We start from the raw sequence: 23,055 nt of genomic DNA, 5'->3' as shown, positions 1-23,055 counted from the left end.
GCCCAACTCACCTGTAAGATCCAGTGGCTACTTTTTCACCATCTACCATTAGGAACTTTGATGACAGGGTCCCCTTGACCTTCCCCATGGGCATGTAGAAGCCAACACCTGTCACAGAGCGGACACGGATGTTCTGTTGAGAAGAGAAAGGCACTGTCATTCAGGCTGGGGGCCTCTGAGGTTTTGTGTGGGCAGAGAAAGAACCCTCTTGTTCATGGAACCCTGCCTATTGACTCCTGTCTATACTAGACTCTACTTTCTACAGCCTTAGAACTGGAACCCCATTTGAAGAGCAGGAGGAAGTTAGCAAATTTTGCTTTGAATATGGATGAGCCCAGAGTAGTTCCTTCCTGTTCCAAAAGCTCCCCAGAAGAGAATTACAGTCCTAGCTTTGACCCTGACAGTGACTCTGCAGCGTGAGCTCCCCAGGACTGGGCCAGAGCTGCCTCTTTAGCCTCAACCGTCTTGAGATAAAATTTAAGCTGGGCATATAATTTAGGGTTATCAATTCACAGGGCAAGGCTTTAGACAGAAAGAAAGGGGTTGAGGTCTTGATGTTCATCTGTGTCCCTGAACTGGGGAAGAGGTAGAGGAAGAGAGAGAGGCAGTCTCTATCTCACCTCCTGCCCTTCCTCCCCACCCTTCACCCTTACCCCCGTGGTACAACTTACCCGAATACGGTAGTCAGCAAGCTCCAGGCCCTGACACATCTCCAGGAAAAACTTTACGCCTGCCTCATCCAGGATGATATACACCGGGACCCGGCGCTTAGACGCAGCATCCACGATGTCTTGGAAGATATCACCATCAGTGAAGAGGTCCATGACCACAGCAATGACCTGGATGTGGAAGGGCACTGGTGAGGCACGTGGTGACTCCACAACTACAGGGATACAGTGTGGCCCAGAGAGGACCAGCGGGGCCTGGGTAACTGGTGGCCAAGAGTCAAATACCCCATCTGCACCACTCCTGGGTTCTCCACGTCCCTACCCATCTCTGAGCACGTCTGAGCCCGGAGATGGGCCCTCTGCTCTGAGAAATGCCTGGGGGTCCAGGCTGTGCTACTTGTACTTCTCCCTGGACAAATCTCCACCATCCCACCCTGGGCATTCTCCGGCAGCTTTTCTGAAGCCAGATCAGGGCAATCTAGGAGGCTGAGGAGAGATGGTCCTAGTGACCTAGGGAAACAAGTAGGCGGAAGAAGACGAGGTCACTGAGAGGCACGGGATGGACTGTAGATCTTTTCACACCCACCTCCTTGCAGGCCTGGTTTGTTTGGATCTCCCTATAGCTGTGCGAAGTTCTATGTTCCCCTTGGTGCAGACCCAGGCAGGGCTCCAGGTAGCTCAAACTCCCCTGGCCTCCAAGTGGCCAGGTCATGCGACACGACCCTCGAGTCAAGGTCACAGCCCAGGACTCTTGGTTTCTAAAAGCTAGTCCTGGAAAGTGAGGCCTTCTGTGGCCCGAGGCAGAACTGCCTTTCTAACCTTAGCTTCCTCCATTTTCCTATGCAAACCTTTCTCCGCACCAGCTGCGGGGTTTTCTTGCTGGCCCCAAGCACTGTGTGTGTGAAGCAGGGGAAAGGGCATGCTTTGGGGTCAAGAGATCTGGTTATAACAACTTCCTATATTTGTGACCCGAGGCAAGTCACTTAACCTTGGTGAGCCTCTGTTTCCTCATCTGCAAAGTGGGGATACCCTGTACCCTGTACTTTACGCATTTGCCACGGAGATTAGAGATGACATCTGTGAAGCATCGAACACAGTGCCTGGTATGTAGTAAGTCCTAAATAAATGGTAATCACTGTATGGTTGAGGGAGGCTGTCAGTCATAATCGAAAGCCCCAACTCTGAAGTCACACAGAACAGGCCTAGTGCACCAGCTCCGCCACTGACTTATCAGTGCCACAGCTAATACTAGCACCTGCCTCTAAGGCTCGTTGTGAGGGCTTAGGGAGATGAACCATGAGAGCACTGAGCACAGTACTGGCCCATGGTAAGCTCAATGAGTAGTACCTTTCATCCCACCACCTTCACAGGCGCTCTACCATTACCTCTGCCTCTAGAGACCATCCCCCCGTCCCCATCACACCATTCACACAATATTATTTAAGACTATTCTCAGCTCCTACATTTCATACTCAATCATCCATGTCAGTTAACATTTACTGAGCTTCACAGGCAGAGGGAGGATCCAAAGACAAATTATAATCCCTAACTTCAAGGGGTTAATCCCCTCGAATGATAAGACGTTTGCACAAAATAACTAAAACATGAGGCGAAATGAGATAAATGCCTTAAGAGATGTACAAATGACATGTGATGTGAGTTCAAGGTTGGTGGGGCTAGGGGAGAAGGAGGGGCGGAGGGAGGCAGGGAAGGAAAGAGATTGCATGATTACTTCTAGCCAAGGGAGAAGAAAGGCTTCATCAAGGAGGCTGAGACCTGAAGAATGGGCAGCCTCGGAAACAATGAGAAATGAACCGGGAGGAAAACCAAGCAGGCAAGTGGGCAGAGCTGCCGTGCATGGGTACGCAGGTTGTGCACTGCACATGGGCTCTGGGCTGACAGAGTGAGTGGAAGATGTGCCTGCCTGAGGAAGGGACGTCTTTTCCTAATCTGCACAAGACTTCCATGTGGGCCAGCAGAAGCCTACAAAGTGGGCATTTCAGGCAAAAAACACAGCATAAACAAAGGCACTGAGGACAGAGACTAACATCACTGAACACTTTCAATGTGCTGTGCACAGTTCCAGATGCTTTAGGTAAATTTAATTTTTTTTTTTACATTTATTCATTTTTGAGAGACAGAGAGAGAGCACAAAAACAGGGGAGGGGCAGAGAGAGAGGGAGACACAGAATCTGAAGCAGGCTCCGGGCTCTGAGCTGTTAGCACCAAGCTCGACGCCGGGCTCGAACTCACAAACGGGGAGATCATGACCTGAGGCGAAGTTGGACGTCCAACTGACTGAGCCACCCAGGCACCCCTAGGTAAATTAAAAAAATTTTTTTTTCTTTAATGTTTACTTACTTTTGAGAGACAGAGCATGAGTGGGGGAGGGGCAGGGAGAGAGGGAAACACAGAATCCAAAGCAGGCTCCAGGCTCTCAGCTGTCAGCAAGCACAGAGCCCGACGTGGGGCTCGAACCCATGGACCGTGAGATCATCCCCTGAACCAAAGTTGGACGCTTAACCCAGCCACTCAGTCGCCTCTCTTTAAGTAAATTTTCTAATTTGATCCTCACAATGAGGAGGACTGTTCTCATTTTACAGATGAGGAAGAAAATGCAAAGGGGCTAAATAATGTGCCGAAGGTCATACAGTTAGCACGTAGCAGAACAGGGATTTGAACTCAAGTCTCTCTGACTCCAGAGTCTTCCCTTCACTGCATCATACAGGCTTTATAGAGATGGGACAGCTGTAAAGTGTTTTAGAGACATCACATCAAAAGCTGGTTCTTTAAAAATACCAAATAAGAGAGACAAACTTCTGACAAGCTGACAAAAACAGGAAATGCAAATAAAATCTGAGTGAAGAAAGAGAAATAACTATACCAATATTTACTTTTTAAGAAGTCGTACTATTTAAGAAATAGTAAAAAATGGTAAAAAGAATATTAGGACTATTTATACTGTGATGAATTTGAAAATGAAGGTGACATGGTTAATTCGTTAAAAGCAAATTAAACGTAATACAGCACAATCCAGTAAGCTTTATCCTAGAAATGTAAGGAGGATTCAACACCAGATAATCTGTTGTTTTAATTTATAACATCCATGGGGTCGAGGAGGGGAAATCACATATTAATAGTTTTTTTTAATAGTTTTTTAAAAAGTATTTGATAACATGAGATCCCTGCTTGTGAATAAAATTCTCAAAAAAAACCAAGCATAGAAGAAGGGACCTTCCTTCACTTGATAGAGGCTATCTACAAAAAAGCCACATGAGATGTGCTGAACAGAAAAACTTTAGATACATTCCCTTTAAGTCTCAAGAACATCAATAATACTGTCACCACTGCTGTGGAGAAAAAAGTATTGGAGGTGCTGACTAATGCAATATGATGGAAGGAAGGACAGAAGGAAGGAAGGAAGGAAGGAAGGAAGGAAGGAAGGAAGGAAGGAAGGAAGGAAAGAAGGAGAGGAAGAGAGGAAGAAGAGACAGAAGGATTAGAAGACACAAAACTACCAGCATGTGGAGATGATATTTTTACAGAAAACCCAGTAAAATGCAGAGGAACACTATTAGAATTAACAGGAGAATTTAACAAGATTTCCAGATACAAGAAAAACTTACAAAGACCAATAGCATTCTTCTGCTACAGTGTCATTCAACTAAAAAAAGGAGAGGGGAGGGGAAAATAAGACCAAAAGTGCAGTTTAGGGCATGTGGTCGGTCAGTTAAGCATCTGACAGTTCTGCATCTGACTTCGGCTCAGGTCATGATGACCTCAGGTTTGTGAGTTTGAGCGCCGCATCAGGCTCACTGCTGTGAGTGCAGAGCCTGCTTTGGATCCTCTCTCTCCCTCTCTCTCTGTCCCTCTCCCTTCCCCACTCACTCTCTCTCTCAAAAACAAATAAACATTAAAAAAAGAAATTTGGAAAATTCTATTCAAGGATATTTAAAAATGTGAATAAATGAAGAGATAAAATTGTGTTCATGGATAATATGATTCAGTGTTTGAAAAATCTAATTCTCCCCATATTAATAAAATCCAACGCAATTCCAGTGAAAGTCCAGTAAGTATTTTTGAAGAACTCAAATACTTCTACGATGCAGGGAAGGCTAAAGATCTACAATAGCAAGGTCAATTTTGAAAAGAAAATCTAGAAGGGACACTTCTACTACCAGATAGTAAGACATACTGCTGAGCCATAGTAATAAGCATCGAGGTGCTGAGGCAGGAAGGAACTAGAAAACAAACTAATGGAACAGAACTGAGAGACCAGAAACAATTATGTGTGGTAAACATATAAAACTTTAAGTCTGATAGAGGTGGAATCGCAATTCAGTGTCGAGAAAGGATGTTGCTACGCAGATGTTATTGGGAAATTGGCTTACTATGGAGAGAAAAAGTGTATCCCTGCCTTACGCTATATATAAAGGTGAATTTCAGCTATGCTAAATACCTAAATGGGAAAGATAAAACCAATAAAGGAATTGATAAGATAGGTAAGAGTATTTCTTTTTAAGTTTTATTTAAGTAACCTCTACACCCAACATGGGGCTCAAATTCACAACCCCAAGATCAAGAGTCGCATGCTCTTCTGACTGAGACAGCCAGGCTCCCCAAGAGTACTTCTTAAGAGTCTAAAAGCACAAGTCAAAAGGCAAATGAAATTTAAAAAATAATGCATTTGACAAATTAGGATTTTCTATTCATAGGAGAATGCTGTAGACAAAGGTAACTGGCTGGTGACAGGGAAAAGATACTGCAATGTTTATGATCAAAAGGAATTAATACTCTACAAGGGATCCCTGCAAATCAGCAAGAAAAAGACAAGGAACTAATTAGAAAAATGGGCAAAGGGTAGGAACAGGCAATTCCTAGAGGAGATACTTGAATGGCTATTAAGTATATAAAGAGAAACAGACCTCATTAGCAATCAGAGAAAAATTCAAATTAAAGCAAAGAGATGAGAGAGGGAGAGAGAGATACTGCTTTACAACTATAAGATTAACTAAAAATGAGAAATCTGGATAATCCTAAATGTTGGTATGTGAGGAAAGGGGAAGCTGCATGCACTGCTGGTGGGAGGGGACCTGGGTGCAGCTATTCCCTAGAGCAGTGGGCAGAGCTTGGTGGATTTAAGGAAAATTTAAGTGGTGCATAACTCAAGTCAGCAATGCCACTCTTGGATCTCTTGGATCTGTGCAACACTCTATAAAGGGGCAGGAACAAAGATATTCACTGCAGCTTTCTTTGGGATAGCAAGGAGTTGGCCACAGCTTCGATGTCCATCTCCAGAAGAATGGGTAAGGAAAATGTGAGGAATGTACATCGCGGAGTACTAGGTAGCCGACAGAGGCAACATACTAGTTCCAGTGCAGAATCTGGATAGTTCTTTTGGAAATGGATAATTTGATTTAAGATGTCAGAGGATGAGATCTACAGCCTAATACCAACTATATAAATAAAAGTACACTACATAAAATAACACTGCACATGTTTTATATATATACATTATATATATACTATATGTATATAATATATATATATATATATATATATATATATATATATATATATATAAACTTTATTTATTATTGAGAGACAGAGAGAGACAGAGCCTGAGCATGGGAGGGGCAGAGAGGAGGAGGAGACACAGAATGTGAAGCAGGCTCCAGGCTCTGAACTGTCAGCACAGAGCCCGATGCAGGGCTTGAACTCACGAACTGCGAGATCACTACCTGAGCTGAAGTCGGACGGTTAACCAACTGAGCCACCCAGGCTCCCCAACGCTGCATATGTTTTTCAAGGATACAGACATGTGCAGGGACGTATTCTGAGCACATTAGAGTGGCTATCAGTGCAGGGGGAAGGAATGAGGGAGAAAATAAAAACAGGAAGGGACTTTCTGTGGATTGATGATGGCAGCTCTGTACTGAAGGTCCAAAACACACACACACACACACACACACCAGTTGGCCCAGAGCAGTTCAGAATGGTGAGTATAACAGGGTTGGGCTGGATCATGGAGGGTTTGAACTGGACGCTTCAGGCTCTGTTGCATCAGAACACGCTTCCCCCCATCTTGCAGGGCTTCTGATACCTTACGTCCCAAGTGCCATCTGAGGCCGGAGGCCGTTGCTCATTTCCAAGCTGTGCACAGTGTCCAGCTCAGAGGCAACCCTCAATGTATCGCTGGGCAGCGCTTGACTGGCTCTAAGGTGCTTCTATATTCACACTCTTGCTTTCCTTTCGTAATTGCAAAAGCAAGCAGGGAGCTGGAAGCCCTCATGGCAACCCACCCCCACCTAATGGAGGCTGTGATGTGAACGGACCACCATTCCCGAGGCCCCCCCCCCCCCCCCCCCCGCTTTCAGGAGGCTTGGTCTGCAGCACCCTGGTGAGAGCCAGCCATCTGTGTCACTACCAATTAAACAGTGAAATATCTGTAGTGGGAAGAGAAATCAATTGCTCTCTGACTCCTGCAATCTCGTTGTGGAGGAGAGGTGATAATTACCCTCCGCTTTGGTCCCTGCGGGCACTGCCTGACATTCAGCTTCAACCCCGGGAACACCAGCTCCCAAATCTCTCTGCCGTGGTGTTTAACGGGCCACGTGATCCTCCGCACCAAACCCAACTTGGAGACTCCGGGTGCCGATGGAAAATGGGATTTTAAAAGAAGGACGTCACAGGCTCAGAACCCGGGGAGGCAGATTTCATCAGGAGAGAAAAGTCACCTCCGTCCCCAGCAGGTTCCCAGTGTCCTTTCCCTGGTTACCCACTGATGTGCAGCACCCAGAGAGAGAGGTTAATTTGAGGTGGCAGGAGTTTTTAGAAGCTGTTGCAGGCACTGGCAAAGAGGCTCTGAGGCTGCAATACTGCTCATCAGGTGTTTGGTTAGCTTAACATCTCCTCCTCCGATATCCTGCCTCAGCGTAGGGGCAGGGGATCACGGAAGGTTAGGGAGACTCAGAATCTCCCTCTATCTGTCATTTGCCTTTAATTAAACTGCCAGCTTTTCAGATGCTCTGTCTGGATTCCCTAATTACCGTGAGATAATAAAACTCCAAAAAGGACCCGACCTTCCCCAGGCACTCCAAGGCAGCTCCTCTCAAGACCCCTCCTGTGTTTGGATGACCCAGTCTAGCCGTGTGGTGTGGATCTCACCAGCCTGCCCCACGGGCACTTCCAAAATCAACATCCTTTGAGTCACCCTGGCCAGAAGCCCGAGTCTACTGGCCTCCTCCTCCTCCCCACTGACCACATCCAGTTGGTCGCCAAGTCCAGCAGGTCCTACCTGCTCCGTGCACCTGCTCCGGGTCAACTACTTTCTGTTCCCACTGCACTGCTGCTCCCACTCAGGCCCCCTCGTTTCCTACCAAATTTCTGGAACAGCTTCCTAACCAGTCTCTCCTACGAGTCTCTGTGCTCCAATTCATTCTCCAGGGCAGGGATTTCCCCCAGACAATGGCCTCATGAACCAGTGGGTCCCAGAGCCCTCCGTCCTCCTTAGCTCAGCACTTGAAGGGCCTTATGATTGGCCCCTTTCTTCGTCTCCAGCCTCATCTTAGGCCACCTCACCTCTGTCCTTACAGTTACCCTAGTACAGGGTTTCCCTACAGTGTCGCTATTGACCTTTTGGGGCCCATATTTCTTTGTTGTGGGGGCCGTACTGTGCATGGCAGGATATTTGGCAGCATGGTGGTAGTAGTGTCATTCAGAGTGGCGACAACCAAAAATGTCTGTAGACGCTGATAAGTGTCTCCGGGGGGCAAAGTTGCATCTCCCTCACCACCCCCCCCCAACTCTCTTTTGAGAACCTTTACACGTATCAGGCAGTTTTGAGTTCTTTTGTTCCTACTCCTTTCATACCCCTTTGAAACTCCTATGCAGCTTTCGAGGCTCAGGCAAGAATTTCTCGAACTTCTCCCTACCCAGCAATGCTTGCCACTCCCTGCTTCCTGCCCACACTGGATTCCAGGCAAGTCAGAGGTCCGACACTTTGTTGTAACATCTGCTGACCGGCTCTGTCCCTTACTGGCTGTGGGCTCCTGGATGGCAGGGACCATCTGATTTCCCTCAGAATCTCTACCCTCGGGGGCCGTCTCAACACCAAGTCAGTTCTCCGTGTTTGTGGAATGAATATCTGAATGTACTTGTGAGGTGCAGATGTAGCTTTATAGTTATCTCTTTTATTTCATTAATCACAAGGCACTGGGGTGGAGGAAAAAAATAATACTGGGCAATAGTCTTGGTTAGATCATCTTGCTGGAAGGCAGAGTTAAAGATCTTCCTCAAGGGCTGCGACTCCTGGGTGGCTCAGATAGTTAAGCATCTGACTCTTGGTTTCAGCTCAGATCATGATCTCATGGTTCATGAGTTCAAGCCCCACGTCAGGCTCTGCACTATCAGTGCAGAGCTTGCTTGGGATTCTCTGTCTCCCTCTCCCTCTGCCCCTCCTCTGTACTCTCTCTCCCTCTCTCTCAAAATAAATATAAATAAAAAATAAACATTAAAAAAAAAGATCTTCCTCAGGGGTGCAGAGAAGGGGAAAGAAGTTGGAACCTTCTAGGACTGCCACCTCAGCGACAGCTCAAAGGTCTGATCTCTTTGCCTCTGTTCTACCCACCCAAGATCTTAAAGGAGCAGCCAGTCCGTAAGTGAGGACAGTTCTCAACCAAGGGGTAGAAGTCTGCACCAAGTACATCAGGCCAGGAAGCAGGGCTGCAACCAGCACGTAGAGCAGCCACCTTCGTGGAAATTACAAAAGAGAGCCTGTCCTCCGCGTAAATGAGATGCAGGGCCCTAAGTGGAGCCTGGGCTGCGTGTCAGTCCTGCAAAGCCTCTCGGTTGTACCTGCGTGCCGGGCACAGGCTGCACCTCTGTACTTAGTCCCTGCACTGAAGGACATTTCAGACACAAAGAATCTCAGAGGTAGAAGGAAACTTCTACAGTTAGAGCCTGGCTCCAAGGTTAATTTACTCTGTTGGGCAGAGATGGGACTAAAGCCTGGGCCTGACCCCAGTCCTGAGCTTCCCTACAGCACTAAGCTGTCCCTGGCCCTCTCACCAAGTGATGGGGACAGGGCAGCTCTGGGCACGGATCTACTCTGGCTGGGACCCCAGGCCACCTGCAGTCACACAAAACCAGGATGCTTCAGTAGAGCGGGACAATGCCACTCTCTCCCTCACTGCTTCCCGCCCCCCCCCCCCCCAGGCTCTGCTGATATGGAGATGTAGGCACTGGGCAGGGAGGGGCACAGGCCAGGCCTGTTCGTTGCAGGGGTGCCAGCTGCAGGTCATGTCCTTCTGGGGAGGGAGGAAGGAAGGAAGCCCACCAAGGCACAGAGGTCGTTCAGGTTCCCACTGATTACATGAGAGCCTGGGGCCCGACGTTTACCTCCCAGGGCTGCTGGGAGGTTCAGATGAGGTCATGCTCACAAAATCCCACCAAAAAGCTGCGTGGTTATGAGGGGTCATTCAACTCACTATAGGGTGAAGGGGGCTAACTCCCACACCTAAAGCCCTAAGGTTCCTTGGGGTAGGGAGGGCAGCAGCTGGCCCTCTGTCTGGCAGCCCAGGGGAGTCAGTTTGTCTGGGAACAGTGAGCAGTCCTTCCCTTTCCCATGGAGGGTAGTGCTGGGTCGGGCAGCCAGCAGTCTCCTCTGACCTCCGCAGAGGGACCAAGGTCTACAAGGCAGTGGTTGTCAGACTTCAGCGTATAAAGGATCATCTGGGGTGGGTTAGGGACGGGGATGTGCCTGTTGAATGTGCAGGTTCAAGGGCCCCATCCGCAGAGATTCAGATCCAGCGGGTCCTTAAATAATACATTTTAGCAACACCCTTCCCCTGCAGGGGATCTGAACGCAGGTGGTGGATGGCCTGACTGCTGTTTGCAAGAGAATCTGCTCTCTGGAAGCAGAAAGTCTTACTGGTTGTATGGCCTTGAGCGAGTCATTTCATCTAAGCACCAGTTTCCTCATTTTGAAATGGGGAGGTGATGCCTTCACCGGGTTGTTCTGGGTTTTTAGTGAGATAATGTGGGCGGCTCAAGGAGCTGGGCGCTTGGCCTGTTGTGAGCAGTAGGTAAATACTGGTGCCGTTTTCTCTCCTCAGAGACTGAACCCTGAACAAAGGGGCCACCACTTCAGAGGAGGGGTGACAGAGGAGAGAGCCAGTGAGGGGCAGGGGCCGAGCTCCCAGGGAGCCAGCCGCCAGGAGCCGCCCGCAGGCTCAGACATCAAGGTGGAGATGTTTTTCCTTTGCTCAATACCATGCCCAGCAGGCCCAGCCTGGGGTGGTGATTAAAGCCTAGACAACACTACACTTGCAGAAAGGTCAGAACTTGAGCTAATTGAGGGGAAGGGCAGCTCAATTAAGTGAAGAGTCTGTACAGTGCACTGTTCCTCGAGCAGTGCTGGGTGTCTGTACTTGCACACGGACCAGCGGGAACACCGTAAGCAAACAACCGCCTGAGTAGGGAGGACCTGGAAGTGGTCCCCGGGAATCTCACGGTCATAGGGGCTAACGCAGCCCTGCAAGCGTGCCGTGGCAGGACAGAAACTCCCTCGGGGATGGCGGGGGGGGGGGGGGGGCGGGCTCTCAGCGCTCTGGGTACACCAGACTTACTATTGCCATCAAGGCTTCAACAGGCTCCTTTGGAATTATCACCAATTCAGCACACGTAGGGTGTGAACGACTGAATAAGAAAGCTTTGTGTTGAGCTCCCTGGGGTAAAAGGAGAGCAGAGCCAACAGGGAGGCCTGCACAGAGGAACCCTGCCTGGCCTCGCCCTGCCCCACCCTGGGCTCCAGATTCATTCTGCTAAATCCCTGGTCCAAGAGTGTATTGCAGGGGGACAAGCAGACTTTGGAGTCAGGGATCCCACGCTGGCAGGGAGACCTCTGAATTCTACCCCCACGGTTCCTGTTGAGGAAGCACAGGAATGCAGAGATTCCCCCGGATGGCCAGGCCCTGCCCTTTCTCGCTGAGCACACGGTAGGTGCTCAGGGTCAGCTTGATGGGATACAGCTCACTCAGTCCCTCTCAGTCCCTCTCCCTCCTGGCAGGTGGACCCAACAACACAACCCGAAACATGTCATTCCTCTGCTCAAACGCTGGCCCCAGGCTGCCTACAGAATTAAGCCTTTAGCCCAGCTGAAGACCCCTCACGTGCTTCCAGCCCACTCCCTCCCCTGACAATAAACTCCCACCACACCAGATGCTCTACGTTCTCCAACCGCACCAGCAACACCCCCCGCCCCCCCCCCCCCCCCCCCCCCCCCCCCCCCCCCCCGCACAACTCATGCCCTAACTCATGCTGCCACCACCGGAACGCCCTTTCGCTGTTGAGGGCCCTAATTCACTCTTCCCAGAGGCCCTCCCAGGATCCTTTCCTGTCCTCAGTCCTGAGGACGGGCGGAGTTGGCCCTCCCCGAGATGCTTGTCTGCTCAGGCCTGTGTCTGTCCTGAGCACCTGAGGGGTGGGGGCAGAGACCTGTCATTCCTTCCAATCCAGGACCTGACACTGAACGTTTCAACAACACCTCCGGAGTAGGGGGCTCCCCTCGGGATGCTGAGGAAGCAGTCTGGACCAGAGCCCTGGCCTACCAAGAGGGCAGAGCCAAGACCAGAAGGGGCCCTGTTCTCCGCCTGGAGGCCAAGTTGCCCCCATTCCGCCAGCAGGGCACGTGCGCTTTGTCAGCTGAAGCTTCCCAGCTGTCTGTAGCCATGTTACATTGTTTCAAGCTCACTAATTAGTCGTCATTAGCACCAGGCTCCCTGGATGCACTGGCAGCCGCAGGAGCCCAATTCCACCGGGCCAGGCTGCCTCCTCTCCCAGACCGCCTGGCCTCTGTGCCAGGCTCTGCTCCCGACCCCGCAGGTCAGGTCTCCCTGCTTGTGCCACTGGGACTCATTCCCCGTTGATGTGACCCTATGAGACCGTCTCCCTCTCAACACCCATACCCCCAAACTAAGTTGATGAAGGGGACAATACAAAGGAGACCCAGGCCGGCTCTCCAGAGACAGAGAAAAGACTGTACCCACGTGAGCAAGGTCAACTAATTCAGCCGTGAAGAACCATATGTGACCCGCTAGGGAGTAAGCATAGCAATTCTTCTTAAGATCCTAGGCCAGCTTTTCCGTGCCCCACGGCGGGCTTCTGGGATGACTTCCCTGCATTAAGTTGGTGTTAATTAGTGAAAATTATCTAATACAAGCTCGTTTTAACATTAGCTTAAAGCTAAACATAATTAGGAAGATAAATCAGCTGCTAAAAAAAAAAAAAATTCCGGTGAAGATACACAGATGATTTTTAGGATCGGCTGCTGGCCTGGGTTGCTGGTCTGGAGCTCTGAGTGCTAGACAATATGTGGGTGGAGCCAGGCAGGACTGGAAATTACCTGTTGAGGTATTTCTTGATCGATCCAAGAAGGCAAGGCAACCGGAACTGGCAGTTTACCCGGGAGGTTCTGAGCAGCAGAAAGGATAACTTTGTGGCCACTGCCAGGTGATGCTACCTGGGAGGGCTTCCCCAGAGAGGCACACGGAGAGTGCAGGGAGGGGTGCGTTGGGGAGTGCTGTCTGGAGGGCGTTGGGGTGCAGGGAATGAAGTGAATCCATGCATTCCCTGGCTCCGGCCTTGCACGACCCCACCCTTGGCCTGTCCACCCTCCCAGACTGGCTGCTTTGGCCGTCAGTTCCTGGGAGGCTTCTGCTCCCCTGCAGCTCCGTGGGAATCAGACTCGGTTCCATCCAGCTCCGCTAGCTACCAGCGGTGTGACCTTATCCTCTCTGAGCCTCAGTTTCCTCATCTGTAAAATGGAAAAGTTGCGGGCTTGTTGTGAAAACTAAATGAAATAATATATTCTAACAGAGCTGGCACTGCATGTCTGACATTTAAGTGCCCAAATGACAGCTATCGACCCCCTCCCCCAAATGCCCTACAGTTTGTCTTTTTTAGCTCCATTAGACTTAAGGTCAGCGTCCACGTTTTATTCCACTGTATATTTCTTGAACCTGGCATGTAGTAGGTCCCCAGTAAAACATATTGAATGAACAAATGTGTGCAAAAGGGAGTTAAGAACACTCATAGTCTGTCCTCAGAGACCCACCAAAAGGTAAAGCACCCTGATCCCTGCCACCTCCCCAAGCATCTGCTGACTCACTGCTAGAAAAGAGAACAAAAAGAATATTTATCTGGAGCCTCCCACATGCCCAGGCAGTACTTTGAGGGGCCCAACAGAGTGATGACCCACCGTACAGGCAGTGCCAGGAAGAGCTTCCAGATAATTGGAAACTTGGGCCAGAGAGACTAATAATTAGAAAAGCCATAGGCTTTATTCCAGGGCTCAGATTCTGGGATCATTAGCAAGTCCACAGACTCCACGGATTTCAGAGAAGGAAAAGCCGGCTAAAGCTGACTGGTCATAGCACCTGGGAGGCGAGGTGCGGTGGGGGAGGGATCTAGCAGGGGATCGCTAGAGTGACTCAGAGAGGTGGGGGTTGCTCAGGACACCACCAGGAGCACAGGCAGGCAATCAGCCAGGACCCACCCCGCTCGATTGCTCTCTGCCCTGCTCCCCACCTGCCCCCCCAGATTGGAATCCTGCCCAAGAACAGGCTCTGCCTTGTACACTCTGAGAAAAGGGAGGTGGACCTGGCCACCAGCCAAGGTGAGGCAGCACGCTAGGGATGAGAGTGTGGAAGGACTAGGGGTGCTGGCTGGGAACCCCATCAAGGTCTCAGCTTGTCAGTGAGGTCACAAGTCCCAGGGGGCCATTAAGAGGACAATATAGGACAATGGAGTATTACTCGGCAATCAAAAAGAATGAAATCTTGCCATTTGCAACCACATGGATGAAACTAGAGGGTATTATGCTAAGCAAAATTAGAGAGGCAAAAATCATAGGCCTTCATTCATATGAGGAATTTAAGATACAAAACAGATGAACATAAGGGAAGGGAAGCAAAAATAACATAAAAACGAGGAGGACAAAACATAAGAGACTCTTAAATACAGAGAACAAACTGAGGGTTGCTGGAGGGGTTATGGGTGGGGGGATGGGCTAAATGGGTAAGGGGCATCAAGGAGGGCACTTTTTTTTTTGATGTTTTATTCATTTTTTTTTAAGAGACAGAGTCCGAGTGGGGGAGGGGCAGAGAGAGACGGAGACACAGAATCTGAAGCAGGCTGCAGGCATTGAGCTGTCAGCACAGAGCCCGATGTGGGGCTTGAACTCACTGACCGTGAGATCATGACCCGAGCCGAAGTCTGCCGCTTAACCAACTGAGCCACCCAGGCGCCCCAAGGAGGGCACTTTTTGGGATGAGCTCGGCATTATACACAGGGGATGAATCACTGGAATCTACTCCTGAAATCATTGCTGTATATGCTAACTAACTTGGATATAGATTTAAAAACAAACAAACAAATATAAAATTAAATTAAAGAAATGGAAGAATATAAAAAAACAAACAAACAAACAAACAAAAAAGAGGACAATCTAGGTCCCCTGGAAGCTACCTACCCTCAGCTTCCAGGTGATGCCTGCCCCAACATCTCCAAGTGGAGAGAACCTTCTCACCCACTCGGCATAGGTCAGAGCACCTAGCAGCTGTGTACTTGTCCGTCTCTACGGAGCTCAACTAGTCTGTGAGCTTCCCAGAGCCTGGCTGGCAACAAATACACTTTGCTTCTGAAAGTTTTAGAGGGAAGAGGTGGCCCCAGAGGGCAGTACCCAAGGGTAATGGCATCTGTAGCAGAAGGACACAAGTCTTGAACTCAAACCTGGGTGGGAATCCCAGTCAGCCTCTTATGAATTCTATGATCTTGTACTTTCCCTGCACCTCTGGGAAGATAGCGCTTCCCTTGTGAGGTGTTGAGGAGTGGATTAATTAAAGGAAATAGCATAGCACCTATCTTTCAACAATGTTAGCCCCTCTTAATAGAAATCCCTTTATCTGCATACATTACTCATCTTTTTCAAAGCGCTGTCTCATAGTCTTGCTTTAGAGTCTCAGAGCAATCTTGTGAAAGTTAGAAGGCAAGAATTATCCCCACTCAGAGATGCAGAGACAGAAGCCCAGCAAGGTCAAATGATGTGCCCAAGGTCACCTAGTGGGCAAGGACACAGACAACTTGGGCAAGAATGAGGACACTCTGGCTCCTGGATCCCAACTGGGTACTCCTACCCTTGGCTGTGGCCTGGTCTCCTGAGACTGAGCCTGATAAACCTGGATCTGTTCCCCACAAGACCAAGAGAAGGTCATGAAGAAGGCACCCCTTTACTGAGGCCCCATCTTCGACCTTTGAGCTCCCTGGGAAACACCCGTCCTCAGAGGTTCAGGGACACAAAGTGTCAGATTTCAGAGGAACCCAAGCCTAGGACTCCTTCTCCCTCCAAAGAGAGAAACATGGTCTGTCCCCCTGTGCCCTACTGCCCACCTAGAAAGCTTTAGTTCTGAGGAATATTTCCAGACTGCCCTCAGGCTCCTTGGGCTGGGTCTCACAGCCAGCCAGCCCTTCTGGATGACAGTGCGAGGGGAACACCCTCGGGGATCCCCCGTATAGGAACCAGGGCACCTCTGCACCATCCTGTCCTGTCTCTGGCCATGGCAGATCCTAGAGAAGATCTTTGGCTGAGGACTCAGATGCCACAGCCCCACAAACAGCTGCTACCAAATCAAAGCCAACAGGTAAATGCAGGGGGCTGGGGGACAGTGGGAAGCCGGTCCTCTCTCACTCTAAGGAGGAAAACGGGAAGTACACCTGCACAGGATGCCCAACCCCAACAATGAGAGGTGACTCCTAACTCCCCTAACTCATCTGCTGGCTGCGGCATCCCCACTTCCAGGGAGGAAATTCGGCCACAAGTCCCTCCCTTGCTCTGTGAGAAGACAGAGAAGGCAGCAGTTACTTTCCAGAACAATTGACCTTTGTGGAATACTTAATTGGTATCCTTAGCTTTCACACAAATTTCTTGTTTTTCAAAACTAACCAGAAATCTAGGCATTATCCTCCCATTTTGCAGGTCAGGAGCCCAGAGCAAGAAGTGCTTTACCCAACGGACACAGCCAGTAATTGGCCAGATCTGGAGAGAAACCAAGACCTTTCAACTTAGGAGCCTGTCCTTGACCCTGACATGAAGCTGGGTCTCCACTGCTCAGAAATTCTGGCTCCCGGGATCAGTGACTGAGCATAAAGGAGAGACATTCAGAATCCATTCAGAAACCAATGGCCAAAGAGCTCAGGGCTTGGCGGGGATGTCGGGACAGGCTGGGGCAAGATCCCGGAAAGGCTGTGAAGCGCTCAGCCAGCCCCTGGAGCGGCAGCTGCACCATTATCCACCAGCCTCGGTGGGACAAGGAGCTTCCCGGGGCTCTGAAAGAAAGCCCGTGTGGAATGGTTATGTGTAAGGAAGAAGGGTCGGTGGGGGGCGGGGGGGGGGCAGACTTCTTTCTTTTTGTTTTTGCATCTGCTTCACGTCTATATCCCAATGCCAAGCATGGGGCCTGGTACAGAGACAGTGCTCAGTACTATCTACCTGATGGACTTGAATGAGGGAGGCACCGGCTGAGGCCAATAGGGGAACAGTGGCCAACAGTGGGCTCTACCCAGTGGCACAGGCTGCCACCTGCAAAGGCGAGGCTCCTGGCACCACGAGCCAGAGACCCCAAGACTTTGCCACACCCCCAGGTCATGTGTTCCCAGCTGTTCACCCCCATCAGCTGCCCAGACCTCTAACCAAGCTGCTGACCTGGCAAACCAGACATCTCCTGCTCTGGTGCCTTCTCCCAAATCCCTCTGCCCCTCCCCCCAATTTAGAGCATTCTTTTCTCTGCTGCCAGACAGTTTATGACAATGGGGATTAAAGGAATCCCCTGGGTAACGTGCAGTTCAGCAGGGGACTTCTCTAGACACTTGCTTTGTTGGAGGGATGGAGAGAAATGGGTGGCCAGCCACTCATACACATCACTGGCCCTCTGTGACTGCTGAGGCCCAGCGAGGCAGACCAAGAGGAGGAAGGTGGACTCTTGGCTCTTCCAAAGCTCTGGGCCCCCAGGGATAAAATGGGCTCTCCCAAAGCGAGCCGTGTGCCAGACACACAGGCGGGACAAACAAGGAGCCACGTCTGAGAACAAAAAGGTCACTTTTGGATTGAAAATTTGATAAAGTGCCAAGAAAGGGGTGGCGCCTGGGCCGGGCCCTGGGGGAAAGGGGACAGAGCTGTCAGCAGGCAGGGGAGGGTAAGGTCAGGCCTGTGGCTCACGCCCCTCTGTCCCCCACCAACCAGGCAGGTCTGGTCCTCTTACTGTGACAGGAATGAAGAGTTGCTGGTTAATCAAAGCTGCCTAGGCCACCAGCCTCCCTCTCTTGGGCTGTGTTTGTCATCTTCCCTGACCAGGTACCTGGGGAGGCTGTATAATCTCCTTGTCCTTGGTCTAAAGATAAGTCCTCTCACCCTTCTGGACCTCAGAGGCCTCATTTAAGAAATGAAGATAATATTCTGCCTCACATGATGATTGAGGTTCAAAGGTTGTGGTGGGCAGTGAAATGCATTTGGATGCGGGGCCCAGGAGTGCAGGGCCAAGGGTCAGTCCTGGAGATTGGGGGGGGCCAGTAAGTTTTCTATTCCTGAAGCATAGGCAATCTCTCTAAACCCATCCAGCAGCCTCAAAAATGGACACCACCGGGCACGTGGGAGCCTGGGTGCAAAGATGGGTGTGTGCAGGTACAACCTCAGCCTTCCTGTTGCGTTCAGACACGCTTGTAGCCAGGCCCCGGCATCAAAGGCCCTTCCCTAACCCGGGCCTGGGTTTCTGCCCCTGCTGCCACGCCCGCTGTCAGGCACTCATCCAACTGTATACTCTAATGATGGTTTAGTGGACCATTAGGCTACTTAAGAGCAGGGGTGCGTTTTATGTGTCTGTTTTCTACTAAAGTGCTTAGCACACAGTGACCTGGAGATATCTGTCCCATGACCGGATGAACACTCTCCTCCCAAATCACTAGCCCATCCAAACTGCACCTGCTTGGTCCTCTCACTTTGCCCTTGTAGATAAGAAGCAAAAGTTTCCCGGTCCACACGTGGTCTTGCTCGAAGTCGACCGCGCCCCGCCCCCCTCCCCTCAGCTCTCTGCAGTTACGATGAGATGATCGAAGCAGTCCACACAGTAGCCATCTCCCCTGGGCATCTCTGCACCATGGGACAGGCTAGGGACTCATTTCTCAGTCCCTGAAGGCAGCTTTTCAGCCTGTAGTTTAAGCAAAGTCCATCGTTCGGTGGCACTAAAACAAGCAGATCACTCAAGGGGGAAGGAACAGCAGGGAACAAAACCCCACCCCAAAGGTAAACAGGGCCAAATGTTTGAATGCCAGCTATCTAGCACAACCCCAAGGGCCTTCTTCCATCCACAGAGGCCTAGAGAGCAGGTAATTTGCTGCTTCCAAGGCGGTCCTCCCAGTTTCCCGGGCCACACCTCCACCCACTGGGCTGTGTCCTCACTGCCTCTGCCTCCCCCCCCCCCCCATCAGATTTTCAAAGTGTCCCCTAGTTAGGCTCCTTTCTCCATATCTCTGAGGCCCAGGTTCGAAACCCTCACTGGTCTTCGGCTGCGGGCATGTCCCGGCCACTCCCGTTTGTCATTCAGGAGTAAAAATGACAGCATCTCATGAGGTTATTCTGAAGATTAAATGAGATAAAATAGGAAAGCGTCTGGGACACAGTTGGACGTGCATCCCCTCCATAGTCGCCCTCATCTAATCATCTCTGGCTGTCCCTTCTGGCCTCACAGCAGGCTGACTCTCCCTGGAGACAAAGGAAACTCCCTGCCTCAGGGTGAAAAGGAAGGGGGAAGAATCTAGTGCAAACAAGCTGGGGTGAGGGTGAAGCAGACAGGGGTCAGAGGGTGTAGCCTGTAGAGCAGAAGCCAGGGATCTGGGTCTTTCCATAACCAACAACATGGCCTTTGGGCAAGCCCCTTTCCTCCTCTGTGCCCCAGTTTCCTCACCTGTGAAACAGGCCAACCTCTCTGGCCTGCCTATTTCACGTGGTCTTTGAGAAGAAGGTGCTGCACAGACGTGGGCGACAGTGAATACGTGGGGTCCAGAAGGCCTGGGAGTTGGGTGGACACAGGCAGGGTCAGAAGCTGCCTCTTCCAGGGGGTTGGTCACCTGCTTTGGACTCAGATCCTCGGCCCAGGCCCTACACAGTACTTAGCTCCCACCAGGGTAGCCCTTTCCTCCCGCCAGAGCTGCTTTCTCTTTTGAAGGAAAAATCTCTCATTCCTGCTCCTAAATTCCTTAACGGAGAAATTGCCCATTCCAGTGTCCTTCTCTTTCCCCTTTTCAACTCTGCAATTCACCTCCTTCAGGAAGCCCTCCTAGATTAGGCACATCAGGCTCAAAAACGCTTTTTTCTTCCAGCACATCCCTCAGCATTTAAGTTAACTCTTGGAGGGCAAACACCACAGCTTAAATCCTTCTATGGCTAGTGCTTGGCACACAGGGCACTCAGGAAATAGCGACTAGTTAAATATGTACATATTGGATGTGTTCACAATTGTTAAAGTTTCTGTTGTTAAATATTTAAAGAGCTAAGAACATTGCATTACACAGGAGACTCCTGACATCCCAATGGGACCAGCAGCCCCAGTGGGCAGGTGTCCTGTCTCTCCCTTTGGTAACAGGGCACATACCCCCAGGTTGTGACGGGGCTAGCTCCATTCAAGCTGCTTGGTTTAATCCTGCTGCAATGCCATCAGACAGCAGGGCAGAGTAGCACAGTGGTTAAGAGCAAGGACTTTGGCTTTCAAATCCTGGTGCAGCCACTTACTAGCTGTGTGGCCTTTGGCAAATACTGCTCTGAACCAAAAAATAAAAATAAAAAAATAAAAAATAAGGAAAATACCCATCTCACCTAGTTGTTGTGAAAAGCAAACGAGAAAATGAAAGCAAATTAGTAGCAGAGGGGCTGGCCCATATCAAGCGCTAACAAATCAAGGCTTTTAGCATCCCATCATGACACCTGACCCCTTACTCCAGCTGCAGCCTGCTGCATAGCACTGCCATTCTGGTCCTTTCTCCTCTTCTCAAACTGGCTTTTCTCTTTTGCAGAATGCAACATACAAAGAAAGCTCAGGCAGATAGGGAGGAATTTCTTAGGGAGTATGGGAAAGTTAACCCTTCCTTCCTTCTTCCAGGAAGCATCCCCCTTCCTGGAAGAGAAGCGCCGGGACTGGTCTTTCTAGATTAGTCTTCCCTGCCAGGCCACTTCAGCCTCCAGAGGTAACAGGACTCCAACCACATCCATTGAGTTGAATGAGAATGGTGAACCCAAGTCACTCCTGTTGTATATTCTGAATTGGGCACTAAAGGCTGCTGTGTGTTTTTTTTTTTTTTTAATGTATATTTATTTACTTTTTGAGAGGGGAGAGGGGCAGAGAGAGGAAAAGAGAATCCCAAGCAGGCCTCCACACAGTCATTGCAGAGCCTGATGTGGGGGCTCTCACGAACCGTAAGATCATAACCTGAGCTGAAACTAAGAGTCGGATGCTTAACCAACTGAGTCGCCCAAGCACCCCTAAGCTGCTGGTGTTTCTTAACAAATCTCTGTGTAGCGGGGGGTCAGATATAGAAAATAAAAATACAGAATGCCACATTAAATTCGAATTTCAGATAAACAAATAACATTTTAATATCAATATGCCCCATGCGATATTTGAGGCATATTAATACTAAAAATTATTTGTTGTTTATCTGAAATTCAAATTTAATGGGATGTCCTATATTTTATATTTTATCTAAAAACCCAACCAGGTGCCCCTACCCAAGGGCACAGAGTAAAGATTAAACTTTTCTCCCTGCCCCACAACCTACTGGCCCATCAGTATTCCAACCGGCCATTCTGAACATCCCCTCCTTTCAACCCCCAAGCAGAGTAGCCACAATAAGTGAGAGCTTCCCCCCACCCTCAGCCGTTGAGTCCAGTCAAAGTGTCCAGCACAGAGCCAGGCACAGAGCAGGTGCTCAAAATACATGTCTTCATTCATTCCTGGCTGCTTGACTTCTAGTACTGGTCCCCAGGGGGTGTGAATGCCAGGCCCCTGTTGACTCTGGGGGGCCTCCTAAGAGCAGCATGGCTGGGGTAGGGGTGTACAAGTCTCACTGCCCAGTTCCTCCGGATGACTGAAGACCAAATGAAAAAATGGCCTAAGATATGTTTTGTAAATCCCAGGGTCTCACATGGGTTATTGTCAAGACTTTGGAGTGGCCCACTTTCCCACAAAACCCTACAGCCCCCACCCTTCTCTACAGAGAGGAACCTGACAGGGAAGTAAAAGCACAGGGCAGAGGAAAGCCAGCCCTCTGGACACTGCAATAATGATGACAAACCACTGTCCAGCGCCTTGTAATTCACCAAGGTTCACATCCATCTTCTCTAGAGGCCTCACCAGTCCCCCTGACTTAAGGGAAGGTTCTGGGCCCATTTTCCTGGGGGTGGTCAGGAAGTCCTGCCCCAGGCCCTGCCTCTGATATTGGGCCTGGTCCAAGGGGCTGCACTTGGTGGGGGGGGGGGGGGGGGGGGGGCGCGGCCTACCTTCTGTGCCTGTTGGATCATCTGCCTGACCACCTCCTTGAGGTGGGGCGCCTTCTCCTCCTTGGGGGGGTGGGTAAAGAGGGTGACGCGGTTCACGCCACGGTAGACGCGGGTGTCGGTCCAGCCCAGGTCCAGCGGGGGCACCTCGGTGTCGGAGAGGTCGGGCCAGTAGGCGAGGGACTCTCCGGGCTCCGCAGAGGCCTGGGCCGGGGCCGGGGCCTTGGCCTTGGCCTTGCTCTTGCCCCGAGCGGCGGAGGAGGCGGCGGCGGCGGCGGCATCCTCGTAGGGGCTCCAGGCGGCGCGGAGGGCCTGGCGCTCCTGGCTGGAGAGGAAGTCCCGAAGCCGCTCCTTCTTGACCCGCTCGCGGTAGGCCTGCTCGCCGCCGCCCAGCAGCGCCTCCAGCGCGGCCCGCCGCCGCTCGCAGTAGTAGAAGGCGGCCTGCGCCTCGGTCACCCTCTCGTTCACGTGCGCCTCGTCCAGGCAGCTCAGCTGGGACTCGGCCATGGCGCCTCGGCCGCCCGTCCCGGCCCGGGCCGCGGCCCCGGTCCCACCGCCGCACCTGGAGCCGAGGGGCGGGGCTGCCTCACCTGGCCGCGAGGTCGGCCAATCCGCGCGGGCCGGGGCGCGGGCGCGGCCGTCGGGTGGGGAGGGGCGGCCGCGCCCTCCGCCAGCGGGCCAGCTAGCCCGGCTGGTGGCCTGGGGGGTTCCCAGGGGAAGCGGCGGGGCCTAGGCCTGCTGGGCCCGACCCGGGTCCGGGGCTCCAGGGTGGGCAGGGACCTGCAGGGG

At 51.0% G+C, this 23,055-nt stretch overlaps 1 protein-coding gene across 1 annotated transcript in view; it reads right to left on the bottom strand.

Moving 5' to 3' along the window:
• Window positions 1-22,837, bottom strand: part of FAM83F (family with sequence similarity 83 member F) — a 34,563-nt gene extending 11,726 nt beyond the window's left edge. Inside the window, exons 1-3 of the mRNA XM_019446955.2 lie at window positions 22,270-22,837; window positions 672-839; window positions 12-133 (exon numbers count right to left, since the gene is read on the bottom strand). Coding sequence (XP_019302500.2) covers window positions 12-133; window positions 672-839; window positions 22,270-22,773 — 794 coding nt within the window. The 5' untranslated portion in view covers window positions 22,774-22,837. The remainder of the gene's footprint in view (window positions 1-11; window positions 134-671; window positions 840-22,269) is intronic.
• Between the last annotated feature and the right edge of the window lie 218 nt (window positions 22,838-23,055).

Source organism: Panthera pardus, unplaced genomic scaffold, assembly GCF_024362965.1.
Source record: "Panthera pardus isolate Hobbes unplaced genomic scaffold, ASM2436296v1 HiC_scaffold_6, whole genome shotgun sequence".
Lineage (NCBI taxonomy): Eukaryota > Metazoa > Chordata > Mammalia > Carnivora > Felidae > Panthera > Panthera pardus.
This window is presented reverse-complemented; position numbering and strand designations above follow the sequence as displayed.